The 19,025-nt window shown below is 41.5% G+C and overlaps 2 protein-coding genes across 3 annotated transcripts; one reads left to right on the plus strand and one right to left on the minus strand.

Moving 5' to 3' along the window:
* Nucleotides 1–1,343: 1,343 nt before the first annotated feature.
* On the minus strand, nucleotides 1,344–7,171 carry LOC117478118 (polypeptide N-acetylgalactosaminyltransferase 15-like). The gene is made up of 10 exons (XM_034125021.1): nucleotides 6,434–7,171; nucleotides 6,148–6,314; nucleotides 5,860–6,064; nucleotides 4,297–4,464; nucleotides 3,844–3,961; nucleotides 3,195–3,389; nucleotides 2,903–3,034; nucleotides 2,659–2,760; nucleotides 2,095–2,238; nucleotides 1,344–2,018 (listed from the first exon to the last, which is right to left on the minus strand). The coding sequence occupies exons 1-10, from the start codon at nucleotides 6,946–6,948 to the stop codon at nucleotides 1,839–1,841; spliced, it is 1,926 nt and encodes a 641-aa protein (XP_033980912.1). The 5' UTR covers nucleotides 6,949–7,171; the 3' UTR covers nucleotides 1,344–1,838.
* A 4,454-nt stretch (nucleotides 7,172–11,625) lies between these two features.
* Nucleotides 11,626–18,066, plus strand: gpnmb (glycoprotein (transmembrane) nmb). Of its 2 annotated transcripts, none has more exons than XM_034124312.1 (12): nucleotides 11,626–11,877; nucleotides 12,734–12,889; nucleotides 12,971–13,111; nucleotides 13,808–13,981; nucleotides 14,060–14,221; nucleotides 14,332–14,682; nucleotides 15,039–15,098; nucleotides 15,295–15,549; nucleotides 16,249–16,354; nucleotides 16,847–17,067; nucleotides 17,194–17,284; nucleotides 17,379–18,066. In XM_034124312.1, the coding sequence occupies exons 1-12, from the start codon at nucleotides 11,808–11,810 to the stop codon at nucleotides 17,530–17,532; spliced, it is 1,941 nt and encodes a 646-aa protein (XP_033980203.1). In that variant the 5' UTR covers nucleotides 11,626–11,807; the 3' UTR covers nucleotides 17,533–18,066. The 2 variants fall into 2 exon arrangements, with proteins under 2 accessions (XP_033980203.1, XP_033980204.1); XM_034124313.1 differs by having other exon boundaries at nucleotides 14,332–14,655.
* Nucleotides 18,067–19,025: the final 959 nt, after the last annotated feature.

Genomic DNA, 19,025 nt, shown 5'->3' on the forward strand with positions numbered 1-19,025 from the left:
GGAGACTCTTAACTAAAATGCTCTGAAGCATGTCAGTTCAAAATCATACATAAAAACTATTTTCATATATGGTTAGGGCCATAAAGTATCAAGGCATGCAACGTTTAATATGAGCATGACAAACTGCTTAAACAGTCAGACCTGTCCCTGTCTTTATCTTCTGAGCAAACGTGGATTGCATTCACAATGCAATTAGCCACCAAATGAGTATTTGACCTCTTGAGTCATCTGAAGACCCGAAGCAGAGAAGTGTTGCCCCTTTTGTGCATCATCTCAGTAGCCTTTAGTTATGTAACTGAGAGAAGACGTATTAATCAACAACATGTTGTTTGTCCAAGTGTTTGACCTATGCCTCGGAGCTGCAGACAAGCCATATGACTGGATTTATTGAAAAAGGTGCCATGTACTTGACTGGGCTAATTGCACCATGGGTTAAAAAAAGCATTACCGTGACAGAGAATATAGGTGCTTCTTAGCACTCAATGCTCGGGGGCATGGAGAGAGTTACTGAGGGTGAGCTCTGGGTCTTCCTATAACCTTGGGCTCTGCGACTTAACGCCTACACACCAATGGTATGAGTAACAGTAAATACTTAGACACAAAAACACATGACCCTGTTGTCTTGATGCTAATCAGGGACAGCATACACTGCTCTCTGTCACATGCACATCAGGATATTACTGTCACATGGTAGGGTAACTGTACAGCATAATTATATCAGCTCCAACCACAGAAAGTTCACAACAGAACCTATTCATGGTATTTCCAATAAGTAAATAATATGGGGATGTTATTGCTGTATAACAATTACCAGGGTTGGGAGGTCAACTTTAAAAATGGAATCCGTTATAATTACTAATTACCTGTCAAGACAAATGTAAACAGTAACCTAATCCTAACATTTACAATATAAAACGTATGGTACCTGATTACTTTCCATAACTTTTGGTTAACCTCAATATATCAAATGCAATGACAATAAATACAATATTCAAGACTTGCTTCACTTGGTGTTGTGAGCAATTTAAAGTATTTAAATGTGTGCATATGTGATTCTTAATATATTGTTCTTTATTTTTAAATATAAATTGTAACATCGTAGCCCTTGTAGTAATCCAAATGTTTCAATACTGTACAAGTAGTCTGATTATGTCTCTTTTTTTCAACTGTAAGGGGTGCAATAACCTTTTTTTATAGACTGATTACGTAATCTGGTTACATGTATTTTGTTACACCCTAAACCAGACATTCACATTGATCAGATTCTTAAGAGAGGATTTTGAAAGCAGGTGGCTCCCTCTGCTGTTGGCAGCTGATATCACAGGAATAGACTTATTTATTTGGTCAGAGACTTCATAAACATTGTTAAAAAAAGAAAAAAACTTTAGGAAACGTGTTTTCAATTAATATGTTAAATAATTTGGGTTTGCAGGGACTTCACATTAATACATGTCCTGCAGAACTAGCTATATCGGCAAAAGTATGTGGACAAATACATATCGCTAAAACATCATGTTATATAAATGATTTCACACTATATGATCAAATGTACATAAATACATAATACATACAATTCATAAAAAAGCAGTTTTAAATAAAGACTTTGTTTTAACGTAATCGTATCTAAATCATATTTTAATAATCAGTCAACACAATACATTTTATTTGCAATCCTTAAAACAGGAACAAAAAAGCTGAGTGGCAAAGAGGAGAAAATAATAAAAAAGGTATTTTTTGTGTTTTTTTTTTGCATCATTTCACTACATATGCCACTCTGTATAGTACATAAATGAAAGAAGTTCCTATACAAATCCATATATCCCTCTTAACTTTCTGTATCAGGCACCTTTAGGAGCTACTAGCTGCTCAAAGTGCCACTGTTGTCTGGGGTGATGGGTGCAGGGGCGCAGGAAGAGGCCCCCTGTCTTCACTTCTTTTGGGCTGCTTTGTGGGAGCCCTCCTTCCTTCAAAACCTCCAGACACAGCTGGGACTGCTGGTGGACGAGCTGACCGCTCAGCTGTAAGAGAAAACAGACAGTTAGCCGAACACTCACTGTGACCATATATTCAGATAATAGTAACTTTCTGCCTTGCCTTTATGAACTTCCACTGCAGTCTGCTGGAGGTTGGTCGGTGTGTGGGGCACGGAGATAAGACCGCCCTCTCATCCTTGGCGTCCAAACACAAAGCCCCCATTGGACCCCATCGCACTTCTAACTCAGAGTTCAGTTCGCAGTGCTGCAACGACAACAGAGATCATCTTTGCCACTGTGTGTTAGCTGTCTGCAGAGGTGGTCTTTCGTATATAACTTGGAGCTTAGTGACATAGTGATTGATTCAAACAAAGTAGATCTTGTAGAATTAAGTATGAAATTGCTGGTTATCAATAGTGTTAACGTTCGCTATTTCAGGAAATGAAGGCACATTAATTGATTTATGGCACACTTTTGAAATAACATACTTTTTCATCTTTGGTTTTCAGGGTTTGGTTGTAATTGTTCTATGTCAAAGGGCTCAAATCCATGTGAAATCACAAGTCATTGGTGTTAAAGTCCAAGTAAAGTTTTCTATTTGAGTCTCAAGTCATCCAATGTGTCTGTCCGACTCAGGTCATGTAAACAAGTCCGTCTTAGATTTTTATAACAGTGTCATGGTTACCTGGCTGCCTGTCCCACTGCACGGTGCTATGTTCATGGCCCCGCCCTTTGGCCCCTGCCCTCGAGGGTAGTCTGCACAGCTGCCAGTGCCGACATTGTACAGCTTCAAACGGGAACAAAAATGATATATCACACTGTGTCATGCGCCTCAATGTATACATAGTGTGTGTGTGTGTGTGTGTGTGTGTGTGTGTGTGTGTGTGTGTGTGTGTGTGCGTGTGTGTGTGTGTGTGTGTGTTATCTACCTCTCCTGACAGTGCAGGTCTGTCCTGAGGGATGTAAAGCTGTGGGTAAACTGTGGTCAGGTACCAGTGGAAGTTCCTACAGCCCAGACTCCTCTTAAGCCGCAGACGCTCTGTGATGTTAGGGCTCTCAGACTGCAGAGAAAAAAAATAATGATGTCTTTAAATCTTATATATTTGGTGAACATCAAACATTTCCCAAATTGGGATCAATAAAGTTCTATCTTATCCTATCTTATCTTATCTTAAACACCCAAATAAAGTATTGAAAAATATCCACACCAGTAATACACACCTGTCTGATGAAATGAGCAAGTGTGTCTCTCCTGTAGAAGATCTTCCTGTATGCGTCCATCCAGGTGTCTGCGACCCGGATCTTGTTCCTCTGGATCAGCTCGTCGTCTGGAAAGCTGTAAGGCAGGTGGTGGTGGTCCAGGTGGGCCACACGGGAGCAGGGAACCACCTCCAAGGAGCCCCCGCATGACCACACCTACAGGAACAGAGAAACAGGTTTGTGGCCCTTTAGTTTTGCTTTTTGAGTTTCAATCAAATCCATTTGCAGCTTGCAAAAAATAGCACATTCACAGTCTTATCTGTCATGAACATGCTACAATTCCCAACTGTTATTTAGAAAGTTGTCAAAAGAAAGCAAGTGGTCATATAACATTTCCCTTTTCAAACTTGAACCTTTGTCAACTGGCCCAAGCCTTCCCAGACCACTATCAACCTGAGATTTCCATTTGGAAAAGGCATCATGTCCCAGCACTACATTCCTGAGTCCCTGACAGAAGGCAACTGAATCACTCAGCCAAAGCATCGCTTAAAAAGATTAGGTGACTTAGGATGAATAACCAATGCAATCTGTCTTCCCTCAGTCCTGTGTGAGCAGGTGAATTGGAGGACTTGGATAGGAAAATTGATAATTTAAATACGTTTTGCTTTACCCTGATAGACAGCTCAATTTGTTCCTCTCCCCACAGCAGCATCCCAGGGTCGTAGGCTCCCACACTCTGGAAGAAATGTCGGTCGATAGCCACAACTCCGCCTCCTAACACGGGGCTCCTGTTGGTACAGAATCTGAATCACTTGCCAAGAACAAACACAGGAGATACAATGAAACTCCAGTCTAAGTTAGCAAGGACACACTGATCTCAGAAAGCAGCCTAGAGCAGTGGTTCCTTTTGGCTTATGAGCCACAAAATCACACCTTGTCAAGGTTACTGTATATTATGAGCTATGAGCACTTACAGAAAGAACCATTTGTATCTCCTTTTATGCTCTCGTGAAAAATGTGCTCAGTGCTTCCTCTCAGGCTTTATTCAACATTCCTTCTATATTAAACTGCTGTATACTCGTGTCATGGGAGCACAATTGATATCATTTAGCTGTGAACTCACTGCACAGGTCGAACCGCTGAGTCTGGGTCCTTTTCTTGCAGCTCAGGCTTAGATTCCCAGTAGAAGTCCAGTCTCCAGTCAAACACTCCCCTGACTGGCCACTGGGTGGCATTGTACTGGAAGGTCTGCCAGTCTATCACATCCATGATGGGGGACACCACTCTGGTCCTGCACACAGACCCCACATTAATAGGAACAGTCATTAAAATATGTATTTTTTTAATTGAAATGCATCAAGTATGGTAATTCACAATGAGGCTGATGTTATGAATTCAACATCTGTTTTCACAGTCAAAGATTTGATAAGATAATATAATTTAAAAGTCCTAACCAGCCTTTCTTGGTCAACTTTCACTTAGTATTCTACCCTCCCTCTTAGTAATGGTCATTTTGGGTCTCTTTGTGGTCATTTTATGTCACTTTGGAGTTGTTTTGCATCTCTTCGGAGTTGTTTTGTGTCTTTTGAAGTATTTTTGAATATGTTAGTGGTCATTTTGCATCTCTTTTTAGTTGTTTAGAACATTTTTCATGTTGTCTTTTTGAATATCTCTGTGGTTTTTTTGCATCACTGTTGTTGTTTTGTTGCTATTTTGCCTCTCTTTGATGCTGTTTCTGTCGCTTTGAGACTCTTGCCTTCTTTGTGGTCATAATTGCTCTCCTTGTCAATGTTTTTTATTGACTTCCCAACAAGATAGATTGCATGGGGCCTTCTGACAAGTGGCTTATTGACCCCTTGGGCTGTGTGCAATGAGTAAAGAAGAAAAAAAAGTTTCTCATCAGTTTGTGTTGACGTGTTTATTTTTAACTGCGAATATACAGTATGTGTTTAATGTGTCTCAGGCTTATGTCGCATAAGCCAAGTTTTGAGACACGCACACTTTATAGGAGTCTGTTCTGGTTCACATATGTTGTTTCAGATATTTCTCTCTCGCCTGGTGATGCTTGGAGGACATTAAGTGAGAAGATTAAACATGGGGGGGTTGGGAAAAGGGTCAAATATGTGGCTGTGGAGTTGAGCGGTTGCAGATTCCAGGTCTGAGAGTTCAGCCTAATTACCTAGTCTAATTAGAGCCACACTGCAGGCAGCCTGAGACACAAGACTGGAGCCAAATCATGAGAGCTGAGCTTTGGATACACCCACAGTGCATGTCTCCCATGCCATACTAATGAGTAAAGACAACTAACAACTCTGAACCCTCCATTTTCTCACTTCTCCAAAGTGGTTCTGTCAAACAGCAGAACACAGGAGAGAAAGAAACAGACAGAGTTTGGGCCCCGCTGCTGGGTTGTTGTTTTCAAGACCAAATGTATATCTTAATTCTAACCCTCCCCTTATTGTAAAGTGATTTTGAGTTTATGAAAAGCGCTATAGAAATACAATTTATTATTATTATTATGAATTGTTCTCTGTGACAAAACTCTAATTAGTTTACATATTATATTTTTGGGATTCAACCAACAGAGTCATTTAGAATTAGTGTCATTCAAATGACAAATCAGGCATTGGAATACCAATAACTTTGCACAGTTTCATTATTTTTGCACACAATTAGATGTGAGTACCTGTCCTGGGCAACTCTTTCCAGCAGTGGTTCCAGCCAGCCCTTCTGGCATTCACAGTGGGAGTCCATGAACACCAGCACCTCCCCTGCAGCTCTGGCAGCACCCAGAGTACGACACCCTCCAACACCCAGGCGCTTGGTGCTGCGAATCAAACGCACCCCGTCCAGATGAGACACATACTCACTTAGCACACTCTTCAGGTGACCTGGGGAGTAAACAGAGGCATGGACACGTGGTCAGATCAGGTCATGGATGGATGAACTGATCTGGCCGGATGGAGGAACTCACCGTGCTGGCTCATGTCGTCCACCAACAGAACCTCCTGCAGGTACTGTTTGGGTGCCGTGTCCAGCACGCTGTGCACGGTGCGCAGGAGCGTGGACCAAGCCTCGTCATGGAAACAGATAACAACACTGGTAGAGGGCAGAGACTCGCTGTACTGCTCCCCAAAACACCTGTGGAGTGGAAAACAAATGCACAAAAAAAGCGACACATTCATTTACTTTGAAAGCATCAGAAGTTGGGTCGGTTCGGCTGATAAGTCTTGGTGTATATTTTAAGTCCGTGCACTCACTCGGGATGGCGTGCCTCGGGCAGCCTGCGATGGAGAGAAATCTTCTCGCTGACCACCTCGTTGAAGCCGTACTTCTGCACCACAGAAGATTCCACTTCCCTCTCCTCCAGCTGCACCGCTTTCCCCATTTCACCGTGCGTCGGGGGCGCAGGGGTGCGGGTGTCCTTATTTGCTCCGGGCAGAAGCACCTTGTAAGTTCTCTTCCTCTGTTGTGGGTTCTTGGTGCCCTGCATCGATGGCACAAATAAAAGCTGGTCCTCTTGCAGAGATTTTAGCGGGGCGAGATCCAAACCGAGCTCTAATGCAGGGTCCCGCGAGTCCACTATGACCTCCAGGTCATTGGGGATCCCCTGGAGGGGTCGGCGTGGAGGGACAGGATTCTGGTGACTGTGGACTCGGTCCCGGTTTAAGAGGTCCGAGAGAGCTAGAGTTACCAGGGCGAACCCGAGCAGCAGCAGCCAGAGGCAGAGCACCTTCCTCCTCCGGACTGTGGCTCTGCCCCACAGCCTCATCATGAAGAGTGCAGAGAACAGGATAGGAAATTGACCCACCTTGAATGACCCATTTTTTAGCTTTGACTCAACTTTGAGTTCGATTACATTTCAGCTCTGCATGGATAATCCAAAAAGCAGAAAGATAGGCTAAATAACTCGCCCCGTCAGTCTTCTGGAGTGTATCGCTGCATCCATGGAGCAGCAGACCTGGGATGGGAGTGACAGACGAGGCAGGTTCAAGACACCCCCTCAACTTCTTCTTTCATGGTGTAGGTGCGCACACTTTGCCTCTCACCCAGCTCATCCCGGGGTCCTAAAGCCCGCGTCGATCCGAGCTCGAGGTCTAAAGATGTAGGCTACCTGATGGATCCACCTGCTGTACACCTGCTGTCTCAACCCTGAAAGCAATCCCAACAGTTATCTGATCAAAGGGATTTATTCGCCAACATTTTCAATAGGCCCAATAGTCTAATGGAAACCATATGCAAGCGGCTTCTCTCAAAGTGTTTAATTCAGTCATTTTCATGATTTATTTTTATTTTGGAATGACTCATTTGGAGGACTTTTGTTTAGTTTGAATATAATATGGCGCCAGTAGTTCTCTTTCAAAACTCGGTTTGTTTCCCAACAGAAAAACAACATTCTGTTATAAATAAGTCCACGTTGCAGTGAAATGAGACAGTGTTTTTATCCTGCAGTTTGTGAGAGTCGGCTTGGTGGAGGCGTCTCCCCGGTGCGTCACACATCAAAGATGCTATCTCTGGCCAGCTGGCGGCGGGCCTCGCAGTCCCATGACCGACTGTCGATGCAGGGAAGCGGGGCGGTGGTAAAGTCGGTCCCCGGTTCTCCGAGGAGATCTTGGCAGTCTGTTTTCAACTGAGTTCAGACAACCACCATAGTCCATCTTTATTTGAATTTACTTTTTTAACAAGTGGAAATAGTTGTTCCTACTTTATCAGAAGGAATTTTACATAGAGGCACTAAAATAACATTTTTAGAGAAAAGTGAAAACGCCCTAAATGTGAGGTAAGGAATGGAATATGCAAAACTTTCCTAATGCTGTTACCAAGTGGCCTCAGGGGGTGTTTTCTTTATGATGGTGGCCAACAAGAGGTCAGTCTGTACCCAAAGTGTCTTCACCACATCACTAGAAAGGAAGTCCATATGTGTCAGCCTGCTTCACACACTCTGCTCTGTGTTGTGGCTGGATGGAGCTGTGAAAGGCAGCTTGGCTTTGAAAGCTGCAGCCAGAGATCATCCCCCCCCCCCCCCCCCCCCCCCCCACCTGACAGTGGTGTGGGTGTCTGGATGGGTTGAGTGAGTGAGTGGGATTAGCAACTCACAGCCTTCCTCCCATTGTTCTCAAAGACACTCAACTCCCCTCTGCTCAGGATGACAGGGCAGAATGACTTGTGATGATTATGATTACAGTACACAGAGGAGGGTTGGGGACACCTGGAGAGACAGATTGAGAAGTTGAAAGAGTAAAGGATGGCTTCAGAGCAACAAGATGACGGTGTTGCAAAGAGGGTGGAAATGATAGAGACATGAAAGATCACAGAGACGGAAAGAGTTTAGAAGTGACCAGTTCTTCTGTCTCCTTGTGGGAATAAGTTTATAAGCTTCAAGATTGAGAAGAAAGAAAGTCCTCATGTCTTTCCAGTGCTGCACAGTGAACACTCCCATATGTCCCGACCTGCAGCCAAAACACACACTGAATTGGAGTTTCCACGGCCAGCACATTTGCAGACACACGCATCAACATAACACACACACACACACTGTACATCATAACACACACACACACACACACACACACACACACACACACACACACACACACACACACACACACACACACACACACACACACACACACACACACACACACACACACACACACACACACACACACACACACACACACACACACACACACACACACACACACACCACACACACACACACACCACACACACACCACGGTCCAGTCCATGTACTCTGCAGGAATGAGACTGCATTCCACCATTCGACCAGCGGCCAGGGCTGTAAATGAGAAGGCACGACAAGCACTCGCATGCTTCCTCCCCACACACACACACACACTCACATCGAGAGAGAGAGAGAGAGAGAGTTTTTTTCAGTTTTACAACCATTGATGGATGGATACTCTGAGAAACAAGGAGGTTATACTCTCCTCTGTCTTTTGGAAAAACAACTTGGGCTTAAGTTCTCTTTTGTAATAATTGCATTATTATTTCGTTATAATACAATGTTAAACTACTGTGTAATGGTAAAGTCCTTCTTTCTTATTGTACTTAAATAAAAGTAAAAAAGTGAAAGCATCAACACGTACTTTAAAACAAGTGAAAGGACTCATTCTGCATATTGTTGTATTTTAGTCAGAGTTAGCATCCTGTTTCTATGATGCCTCTTCACACTTTTTCCTGCATTACTTTTTCGATTACTTTTTACTTTGAATTTTCAGATTAATATCACACAATTTAATCAGATTAACATTACACACGTTTTACCAGACTTGATCAAATGTATACTGAATTATGTATTAGTAAACAATCAATATTTCTAATCCAAAAAATTGGAAGCACTCCCTTTTCCAGCTTTCCAACATGAGAGCTGCGGAGTGGTGCTGCCCTCTACTGAAGGATGATGAGTATTGATGTAAACGAACCTTTTTTTCTACATGTCATGTTTATTTGACGAAAAATAAAGGTAATTCAGGTTCCACTTACTAGGTGACTTTCGTGGCTTTCTGTCACACTTCTTGGCCTTTAACGATGCCTGGAGTTGGCTCGGTTTTCCTCGAGACGGAGAGACGATTCAAGGTGAACATTAATGGTGTTTCAGAAATGTTTCCTAGAAAAAGCCTGCACAATTATTAACATCACTCAAAACACGTGATTGCGCACATGCAGATACATTAGTGAGTTGTTACCGTCTGACTGTTTTTTACTAAAACACCAACAACAAAGCCAATCAGAACTTGAGATCATCATTTGATAGAATTTTAGGCAGCTTTTATGGGTTTGATCTTTAAGCTTTAAATAATTTAAATGTATTTTCATGATTACCTTACATTTTGAATAACAGTGTGGTTTTCTCACGGTGAAAGTCGTAGATGAATTTCCTAGGTAGCCTATTTTCATTGCATTATTTGGGTTTTCCATTATCGACAGGGTTGAGGTGAGGTCACACTGTAATGTTAAGTTGCTATCTGCTGTATCAAAGTTTAAAACATCTCTCTCGTTTTTTTATTTTATTTATTTTGATAAGCAGATTATTGTTCTTCCCCCGTTTCATGATCCCATTCTCATTTCTTCCTAAAATGTTGTGCACCCACAATGTAGTTTTTCAGAATACAATAGAGCCAGCCAACATCATTGTCTTGGCAAGGCTGCAAAATTGCATACACAGAAAGAAAAAAAAACACAAAAACCATTAACTCAAGACAAACAATCACTTTAATGGAAAAAAATGTATTATAATTGTACAAAAAAACATCACATGAAATTAGACACAACAGGCACAGTATTTCTGACATTGTACACTTTCATATCAAAGTGTATAGGCTATAGTTTGTTGACCACATTGACTTGGGATCAAATATTATTTGTAAAATATATTTTCTGGGGACCTTTATAACTTCACCTTAGCAGCAGCTTTATTCGTTTCCTGTAAATTAAATAGGCTATCGTGAATCTGTGTGAGATGTTTTTTTTTTTTTTTTTTTAACACAGATCAAAGTTTTCTCTCTGAGGTTCAGGGTTAATCAAATAGTTTGGACAGTAAATGGATTGTGAGTGGGTTTGAGTTTCGGGACCTTTTGTGTTACCTTTGAAGCAGTTACCAGACTCGCATCGTGACAGCAGCACACCCGCTGAATTAATAATCACATGTTGGATGGTGTGGAAAACGAGCGCACATCTTACGCTTTCCTTCTGCTTTTGGTGCTGCAGTATGGAGCAATCACTGCCCAGACTTCACATCTGTGCGTTTCACCGTGACACAGCTCGATCAGACCAATGTATTCAGTAATAAAGACAGTCATGTGCTCGGCTGTCACCCACACGCGGACATTTAAGGTTATCAGGATTCAAGGTTACCATCAAACTAGGAATAGGCCTACAATTTACAATCAAAGTAATATAGATAACTCAATTATGTAATTATATTACATTTTGTATACGATTCGCAGCCATGCTGTGCGTAATATAACTGAGGAACATTTGCGGTTTAGGATTTATGGGATGTAGACCATAAAATGTACATGACTAATCCAGGCACGTTGTCACCCGATCACTTTTTAATTGAACATGTTTCTCCGGAATGGATCAAAAATAATGAAAACGATGGCAAACTGTAATTGTTATTAAGAGAACGTTATTTAAATGTAACATTTATAGGATCTAATACTGTAAATTGAAGACAACGATTTAAAAAATGATGGAGAGCAATTTGTACCTTAGACTGCATCAAAAAGGAAATATGTTATACTGACTTTATTGTTGCGTTTTTCTAATTAGACAAATATTTAAAAGCTATATCAAAAAAGCTTTATTTGTTCAGGTCAGCGGGTGAGGGGGCGTGCCGTGTGCATCTCTCATGAGTTTTTGCGTAAAGCAGACTAATGAGGGATGAGATGCGTCTTGTTAGGAAACATCACATGTTTGTGCGCTCAGCGGCCCCAGATTAAATTATTGGACATCAGGACAAGCAGGAGGATCACTTTGGAGAGCTAGACGGGCAGAGAGAGGCACAAGCTCTGTCGGGGAACACGTATTAGGCTACTAGATATTTAATGTGTTAGGCATTTTTTTTGTAAAGATTTTGACAAGACACTTTCCTGCTGAAGAGTGGAAATGGAAGGCTTGCTATTCGTTTTTCTCCTGGTTTGTGCCTGCGTTGTTTTCCAAGCTGATGGACGCAAAAGTAAGTGCTTCAGAGTTAGTCAGCTTTATTAATTGAAGTTATTTTATACTATCTTGAACATTTAGTCTGACTACATTTTATTACATGCAGGCTTATGTGTTTCCTAAATGTACACCTTAAATTCAAAATATTCACACTAAAATGTCTTAATGGCCTTGGCTTTACAATGTATATCATTTTACAGTAGTTATTAAGGGTTTGATATACGTTTGATGCTCAAGGTCTCACAGTATCTGTTTTACCTGCTCTCAGATCTGCACTCAGAGTCCCATGAGTTTAATTAAGGCGCGAGACCTGGCTAATGGTGTCCGGTCAGAAAAACAATCTTAAAGAAAAGTTCATACAAATGTAATATATCTTAATACATTTACAATAATGTCAAACTTTTTTTTAAATAGGATCCCAACGGGGGAAAACACGTTTTTTCCTCAGTCGTCATAACTATGAAAAGTTGTATTGTATTATTACAACTATACATGTAGTTTCAAATAATTATTGTCAAGTTATGAGCAGTGTATGTGTATCTGCATATGTCTGCTTACAAAAAAATGTATCCTCAAATATCTGGATTATTTTTCCTTTAATTTAATACATCGATGGAACTCTGTTCATGTCATCCCTTAAAATATGTGATTCATGCTTGAGTCAACATTTTGAGAGAAGGAAGAAACCAAGGAATGGAGTAAAAATAAAACGATATCATAAACAGATATGGCTATCATATTTAGTTTAAAACTACAGAATAACAAAAAAACGTTTGACCCTGGAAAATCCCACAATTGTCAGTTTCCCTCAAGGATCCAAACTTTTTAAAGAGCTCAGGAGTCCTAAAATGTGTTTTGTTCTCTCTTGCCAGCATATGCTGACATGTTCCCCCACAAGCATGCCATGGCAGGGAAGATACCATTCCCAATTCCACCAATTCCTGGCTGGGATCCTGACACCAACCCATGGGATGATTACCTCTACCCTCCATTAACCCCAAAGCCAAAGGAGCTCATGCACCACAAAGGTGAGTAAAGCCATTTTTTCTCCTCTCAATTCTTTATGTTATTTATTTAATATTTTTACCAACACATCTACTTTTCTGCAGGTAAACCAAAGGTTCGTCTGACCAGCGACAGTCCGGCTCTCAATGGCTCTAGCATCACGTTCACCGCAAAGCTGGAGTACCCACCATGCCAGAAAGAGGATGCTAATGGGGACCTTGTATGGGATGATCACTGCGAGGATGGTACGGAGCTCGAGGCCTCAGGTGCTGCCAAAAAAAACAGACCAGGCCAAGCACACACACACATTACATCATCTTCCTCCACAAAACACCACGGCATCATATCAGACAGCAACAGCAAAAGATTTGAGTCATTCAAAATTGATCTACAGGCAATGCGTAAAGCGGCATTAGTTCATTTAATGGCCACTTGGGGGCAGCACAACAACTGTAAACGCTAGGTCAACATATTATCAATTTATAAAGTTAATATAGTTAATATGCTTTTGCAATTCAAATATCCAGGAGACAAAGAGCAACATTAGCAATGATTTTGAGTTGTTTTTATCTGTGTCCTTACAACTGTGTTTTTGTCTCCTGAGGAAAATATCTGGCTCTTTAGTAGCTAAATGTGTTTATCTGCTCTTCGGTGCAGTGGATTTATCGTGGATATTTTTGCTGAAAAACTGTCTGTTGTTGCTAGAAACATGGGTTGTGTGACTGAACCAAAACATTCAATGTACAGACTATAGGACCAAAACAATAAGCTGCAAGGTGATCCATAGAGTTCAATGTTAGGGGATAGTTATCTATGTGATTTGTCACATTACATGATGCATCACAAGGGGTAATTTGAACCATTGTAGTTTAAAAAATATAAATGAGTGCAGGTTTACTTTTTTAAGTTTTTGAATAACACAACTGCACTCTCTTCATCAGCCAATGGACAGGTTCGTTCTGGTTACGTTTACAACTGGACTTCCTGGTTGGACGACTACGGCTTTGGAAAGTGTCCAGATGCGACGAAATGCAACGTGTTCCCAGATGGGAAACCTTTCCCACAGAGCAACGACTGGAGCCACAAGAGCTATGTCTACGTGTGGCACGCAATGGGTGAGACACGCAGGTCTACAGATTTGCACACATTCATGTTGAAAAAACAAAAATAAGTAACTCTCATTTTGTCTTCAGGCCAGTACCACGAGACATGTGACGGCTCTTCTTCCAGTTTGACCATCAACACCACCAACATCCCTCTGGGGGCAGAGGTCATTGAGGTCATGGTCTACAAGAAACGTGAACGCAGGAAGTACAGCCCCCTTACTACTGACAACACCGTCTTCTACATCACAGGTGAAGACAAACACACATGATTCGGCACATTTAATTTATTTACCTTTCTGGCAGACAGTAGCAAACACAAAAAGAAACAGAGAATTGTTTACACTCACTCTTTCCCTTAGATAAGATCCCTGTGGCAGTCGACATCTCCCAGAAGGTTGCGGTCAACCAGTCCCAGAATGTTTTCTTCCGCGGTGAGGACGTGGTCTTCACAGTACAGCTGCATGACCCCAGCGGCTACCTCAAAACCGCAGCCGCCATTGACTACATCTGGGACTTCAAAGATGGCAACCAGCTGGTGACACACCGCGATGTGACCACACACACCTACAGCGCCCTGGGGAGCATGAGTGTGAAGATGGTGGTGGAGGCAGCGTTCCCTGTCGAGTGTCCGCCTCCCGCTTCCACCCCAACTCAGAGGAGCTCCACTTTACCACCTCACTCTGGTACTGGAAACGGAGATATAGCCCTAGGTGCAAATATTTTAAATCCTACCCATGGTGGCTTTAATGTTAAATTAACCAAAAAGAATGACACTACCCTGTGTTTGAAACAATACCAAAAACTATCAACATGATACATAACACAGGGTGCCAATAAGAAAAAGTATATACATATCTTTTTGGTATTTTTGGTAAACTGACCAGGGCGATTGGCTGTTAACTTTGATCAAGACAACGTAACGCTGCTGTCACGACTAGTCCTGAAGTGCAGTTTGACTTTGATACACAAGACAAAGCAAGAAGTGACTTTCCCTGCACCGATCATTGAAGTGTTACCTCACAAAAGTAGATGTGTCATAACTGTAGTCCTGTGTCTCTTCCTCCAGAGGCTCCCACACCTCCGCCCGGTACTCATGCTGGGACTGTCAAGATGGAGACGACCCAGGGTGAGTGTCACAGCTGTCAGTGTGTTTGTTTAGGTGTGTATAAGAGTGAAAGAGAGACTGAGGGAGTCCGTGTATCTGAGCAGGAACACATTAAATATACATGAAGACCCAACAACTTGAAGATAGAATACTAGCCTCACATACACACATCCTCATCCATTCAGAGGTATTTCTTATCACTTTCTTCTTGTTTCAGTGCCACCCAGGACCAGCACCAGCTCCAGGACCAGCACCAGCAAGCCCCTAACGTCTTCCTCTGCTCCCATTGCCACTACAACAGGCGTGCCCACCACGGAGCCCCTACCTCCTTTTGTTTCCGGTGCACCAGGGTCTGACCCCACGGCCCTGGCCTGGCTTCGCAACAAGCGCAGCAACAGCAACAGCAACAGCAACAGCAACGAGTGCTTCCGCTACGCCCATGGGACCTTCATGGGCAACATCACCATTATTGGTAGGTGGTGGGCTGCAAGGGGTCACAAAAGTTCAAATTAGAACCGTAATCTGTATTTTCAAAGCAGTTCAATTTTCAATTGCTGTCTGTCACGTGTCATTTACGATACTAGCACCAGATGGCGCCAAAGTCAGGCATTTTTTTTATTGAACACTTAGTGGGTTTAAAATATAATTGGAGATTTTAAAAAATAAAACATTGGATCAGTTTACAATTTAACTTTCATAATTTATTTAGTTGGTATGCAGTTGTGGCCTTGTTTGTCGGTCGGTCAGGCCACTACTTTGGTCCAAATTATAATAATTTAACCATTGAATGTATTTCCTTGTATCATTATTGGTCTCCTGAGGATAAATCTTAATGTTTTTGTTACCATCATTAGGTTAAAACCTCTACTTCTCCTATTTTCAAAAGTGAATTACCAAATACCTTCAGAACTAATGACGTAATTGTCGTTTTAACTTTTTTAACATAATCTAATTAAAAGAAATCCAGAATAATTTATCCATGTTTCTGCTATAGAAGAATTATAGTTTTATATCAAAATTGTAAGTCATTATTATTATCATTATTATTATTATCTACTTTTTCAGCTTGTATATGTCGAAAAGCACACACATACACAGACACCATCATGTTAATGTTGCGAGAAGATGATTATATACATCTAAAACCACTACATGAATGTGTTCTCCACAGAGCCCAAGCTCACACTGAGCAGCGAGTCAAACAGCCGCATTGTGGAGGTCTCCGCTGCCAGAGTGACCAACACCGACATCAGCTTCCTAGTGAAATGTCTGGGCAAGTGAGTATATCATTATTGTATTATTAACTTTGTTAAACAGACTTAGTTTTTATTAGTGTTTTCCTGACTGCTGTGAGACGGCAAGAGCTGCACTACTGCTGTGTTTGGTCTGCCTCAGTCTGCTTTACAACACATGATGCGAACACACACACATTAAGTGAATGTATTTATTCCCTCTCAACCTTTGGGTGAGATCTAAAATTGTAACTTTAAAGACAGCTTTCAAGTGTTTAAACTGACTCTTTGTATGTCCGTAACTCCATATAAATTATGTTTTAAACATTTCTAGCTCATACAAAATGATGAATACAACAAAAAGATGAATGACTGTCAGTTAAATGGTTGTTTTTGTAGATTATGATTACATTATGTTAATATGAAATCACAGTCAAATATTCACACTCATACGTTTTCAAGGAAATTAGATTCATTTTTGTTCAAGTTAAGTATACAAAGGATGATTATATTGACCTTCAATGCCCTTGTCCTCAGCATCCCCACTTCAGCCTGCACCATTGTGTCGGACCACACATGTACTCAGGTGCGCAGCATCATGTGTGACGACCTGCCGCCATCATCTCAGTGTGAAGTGCGCCTCATGCGATCGTTTCCAGAGCCGGGCACCTACTGTGTCAACATCACCCTGGAGGACTCCAGGAGCCTGACCCTGACCACCACCGTCGTCACCATCAACAAGTCCCAGGATGCACCTGGTCGGTTACACAAAGATATCTTTACTATGCATCTTCACAATCTTTCTCTTTTTCTTGCAGCTTTTTAGGAAGTGGACATATTGATGTTTCCGGTTTGGGTTCATTACTGTTTTTTCCATCCTGCAGTGTCCAAGACATCACACCCTGCAGAGGTGGTGCTCTCTTCAACCGCCGTGCTGGTGGCTGTCTTTGCATTCATTGCGTATATGGTCTGCAAGTGAGTAGTTTGTGCCTCCACATACACACCAATTTCTTTCTGTTAACCACCAAATATTCTCTCACCCTTTGTCTCGCTCCTCCCTCTCTCCAAGGCGTTACAAGGTGTACCGACCCATTCGTAGGTCCCTGGTGGAGGATGCCTGCGGCCATGCTAGGGTCGGAGGTCGCATGGTCCGTCTGAGGGAGGCTCTCTTCCCCTCCAGCGAGGAGAGCCACCACCTGCTGACTGAGAGACGCCCCCTGTAGGCTCCATGAAGCTGCACCAAAGCATTTCAGCCCTCAATGCTTAGTTTAATCATTAAAAGTCAAGATAATTTTCATGTCTGTAGAGAAATACTATTAAATGAGTTCTGTGTCCTAATTTAGTCGTTAAATGTTGGCTAAAGCTACTGCAGTGTATGATTGGCAAGGAGTTCTCAAAGTAGGCTGTGAAATATCCAAATCAGGCACTGCTCCTTTTTATTTCCTGTTTTCTGGCTCAACTTTGGAAGAGGTAGTTGCTAGGAGATGAACTGGGTTTCTAGTAGTGGCCGTTTATTGTTCAAATGAATCGCTTTTGTGCAAACTGTGTGGCAAGTGCTGCTTTACAACTGTGTGCCTATAACAGTTAAGTACGAATTCCTTGAGATGGTTTTCCAATATAAAATGTATACTACCAGTGACATGTGCATGTTGAATGAATTGAAATTTGAATTTTTTTTAATGTAAGAAGCAAATCAATGGAAAGACTTGACTGAGGACTCTAATAAAGGTTGTGAACTAACCACTCTTTTGACGACATTCAGTCATTTCTCTTCATGTTTTTGTACGGGAATATGAATTATTTGACCGACCTTGCTTCAGTACATTCACAAATGGTAGAAATCTCTTTTTACTATTCAATAAAATTACTTTATCTCAAGGTTGGAGCATTTGAAAGCCTATGATGTCAACAAATCAACTATGGTAATTTACCTTGAGTGTATCCTGGACAAATGTTCTACACCCTCACCGGTATACATATGGAGACATGCGTTTCGTCGTTTGCTAAACATAACATCAGCTCTTATAGTCGTTTCCAAAGTACACACTACATACAGTACAAATTCTAAAAAGGTCTTTATGTAGCGTGTTTAAACATGAGAAAAATAAACACTCAAAGAGAGGGCTGTGTCTACATTATTACCTTAGATATGCTCTTTCGAGGTGGTTAAAGTGAGGATGGGTTGTTTGGAAGGGACTCTTGAGATTTTCGAATTTTCTAAATCTGGGGTTACCTTCAAGACACAAGAAAAAGAAAGTGGGCTGTTAAAGTGCACCTGTTTGTTTTCAAATGCAGTGCACAAAGCAAATGAGAGTGCTTCTCAAAGCTGTAAAAAACATTACGGATGGTTGTTGAACATCTCAGAAATTCTAAAATATATTGACATCCAGTCCGTCTGAATTCAGTTGTTTCCCTTTGCATTGGACACCTGTTGATAATATTAAAAATATATATACAAAATATACAAGTTTGTTGCTTGTGTATGCCATAATGAGTATTATATTGTATATTATACACAATTATGTACCGTTTATTGCACAACATACCGTCGGGCCACAATGTTAAAAACCCTCAAGGTTTCAATGCAAGTTTTGATAAGAATGGAAGAGCATTGAGAGTTTTAGACTTAACATCATTAATCTTAACCCGAGAAGGAACATATCCAATTGTAACAAAATAAAGTCACCGACAGTGTGTATGATTTCAGGTTCCAACA

The sequence above is a fragment of the Trematomus bernacchii genome, unplaced genomic scaffold (assembly GCF_902827165.1).
Source record: "Trematomus bernacchii unplaced genomic scaffold, fTreBer1.1, whole genome shotgun sequence".
Lineage (NCBI taxonomy): Eukaryota > Metazoa > Chordata > Actinopteri > Perciformes > Nototheniidae > Trematomus > Trematomus bernacchii.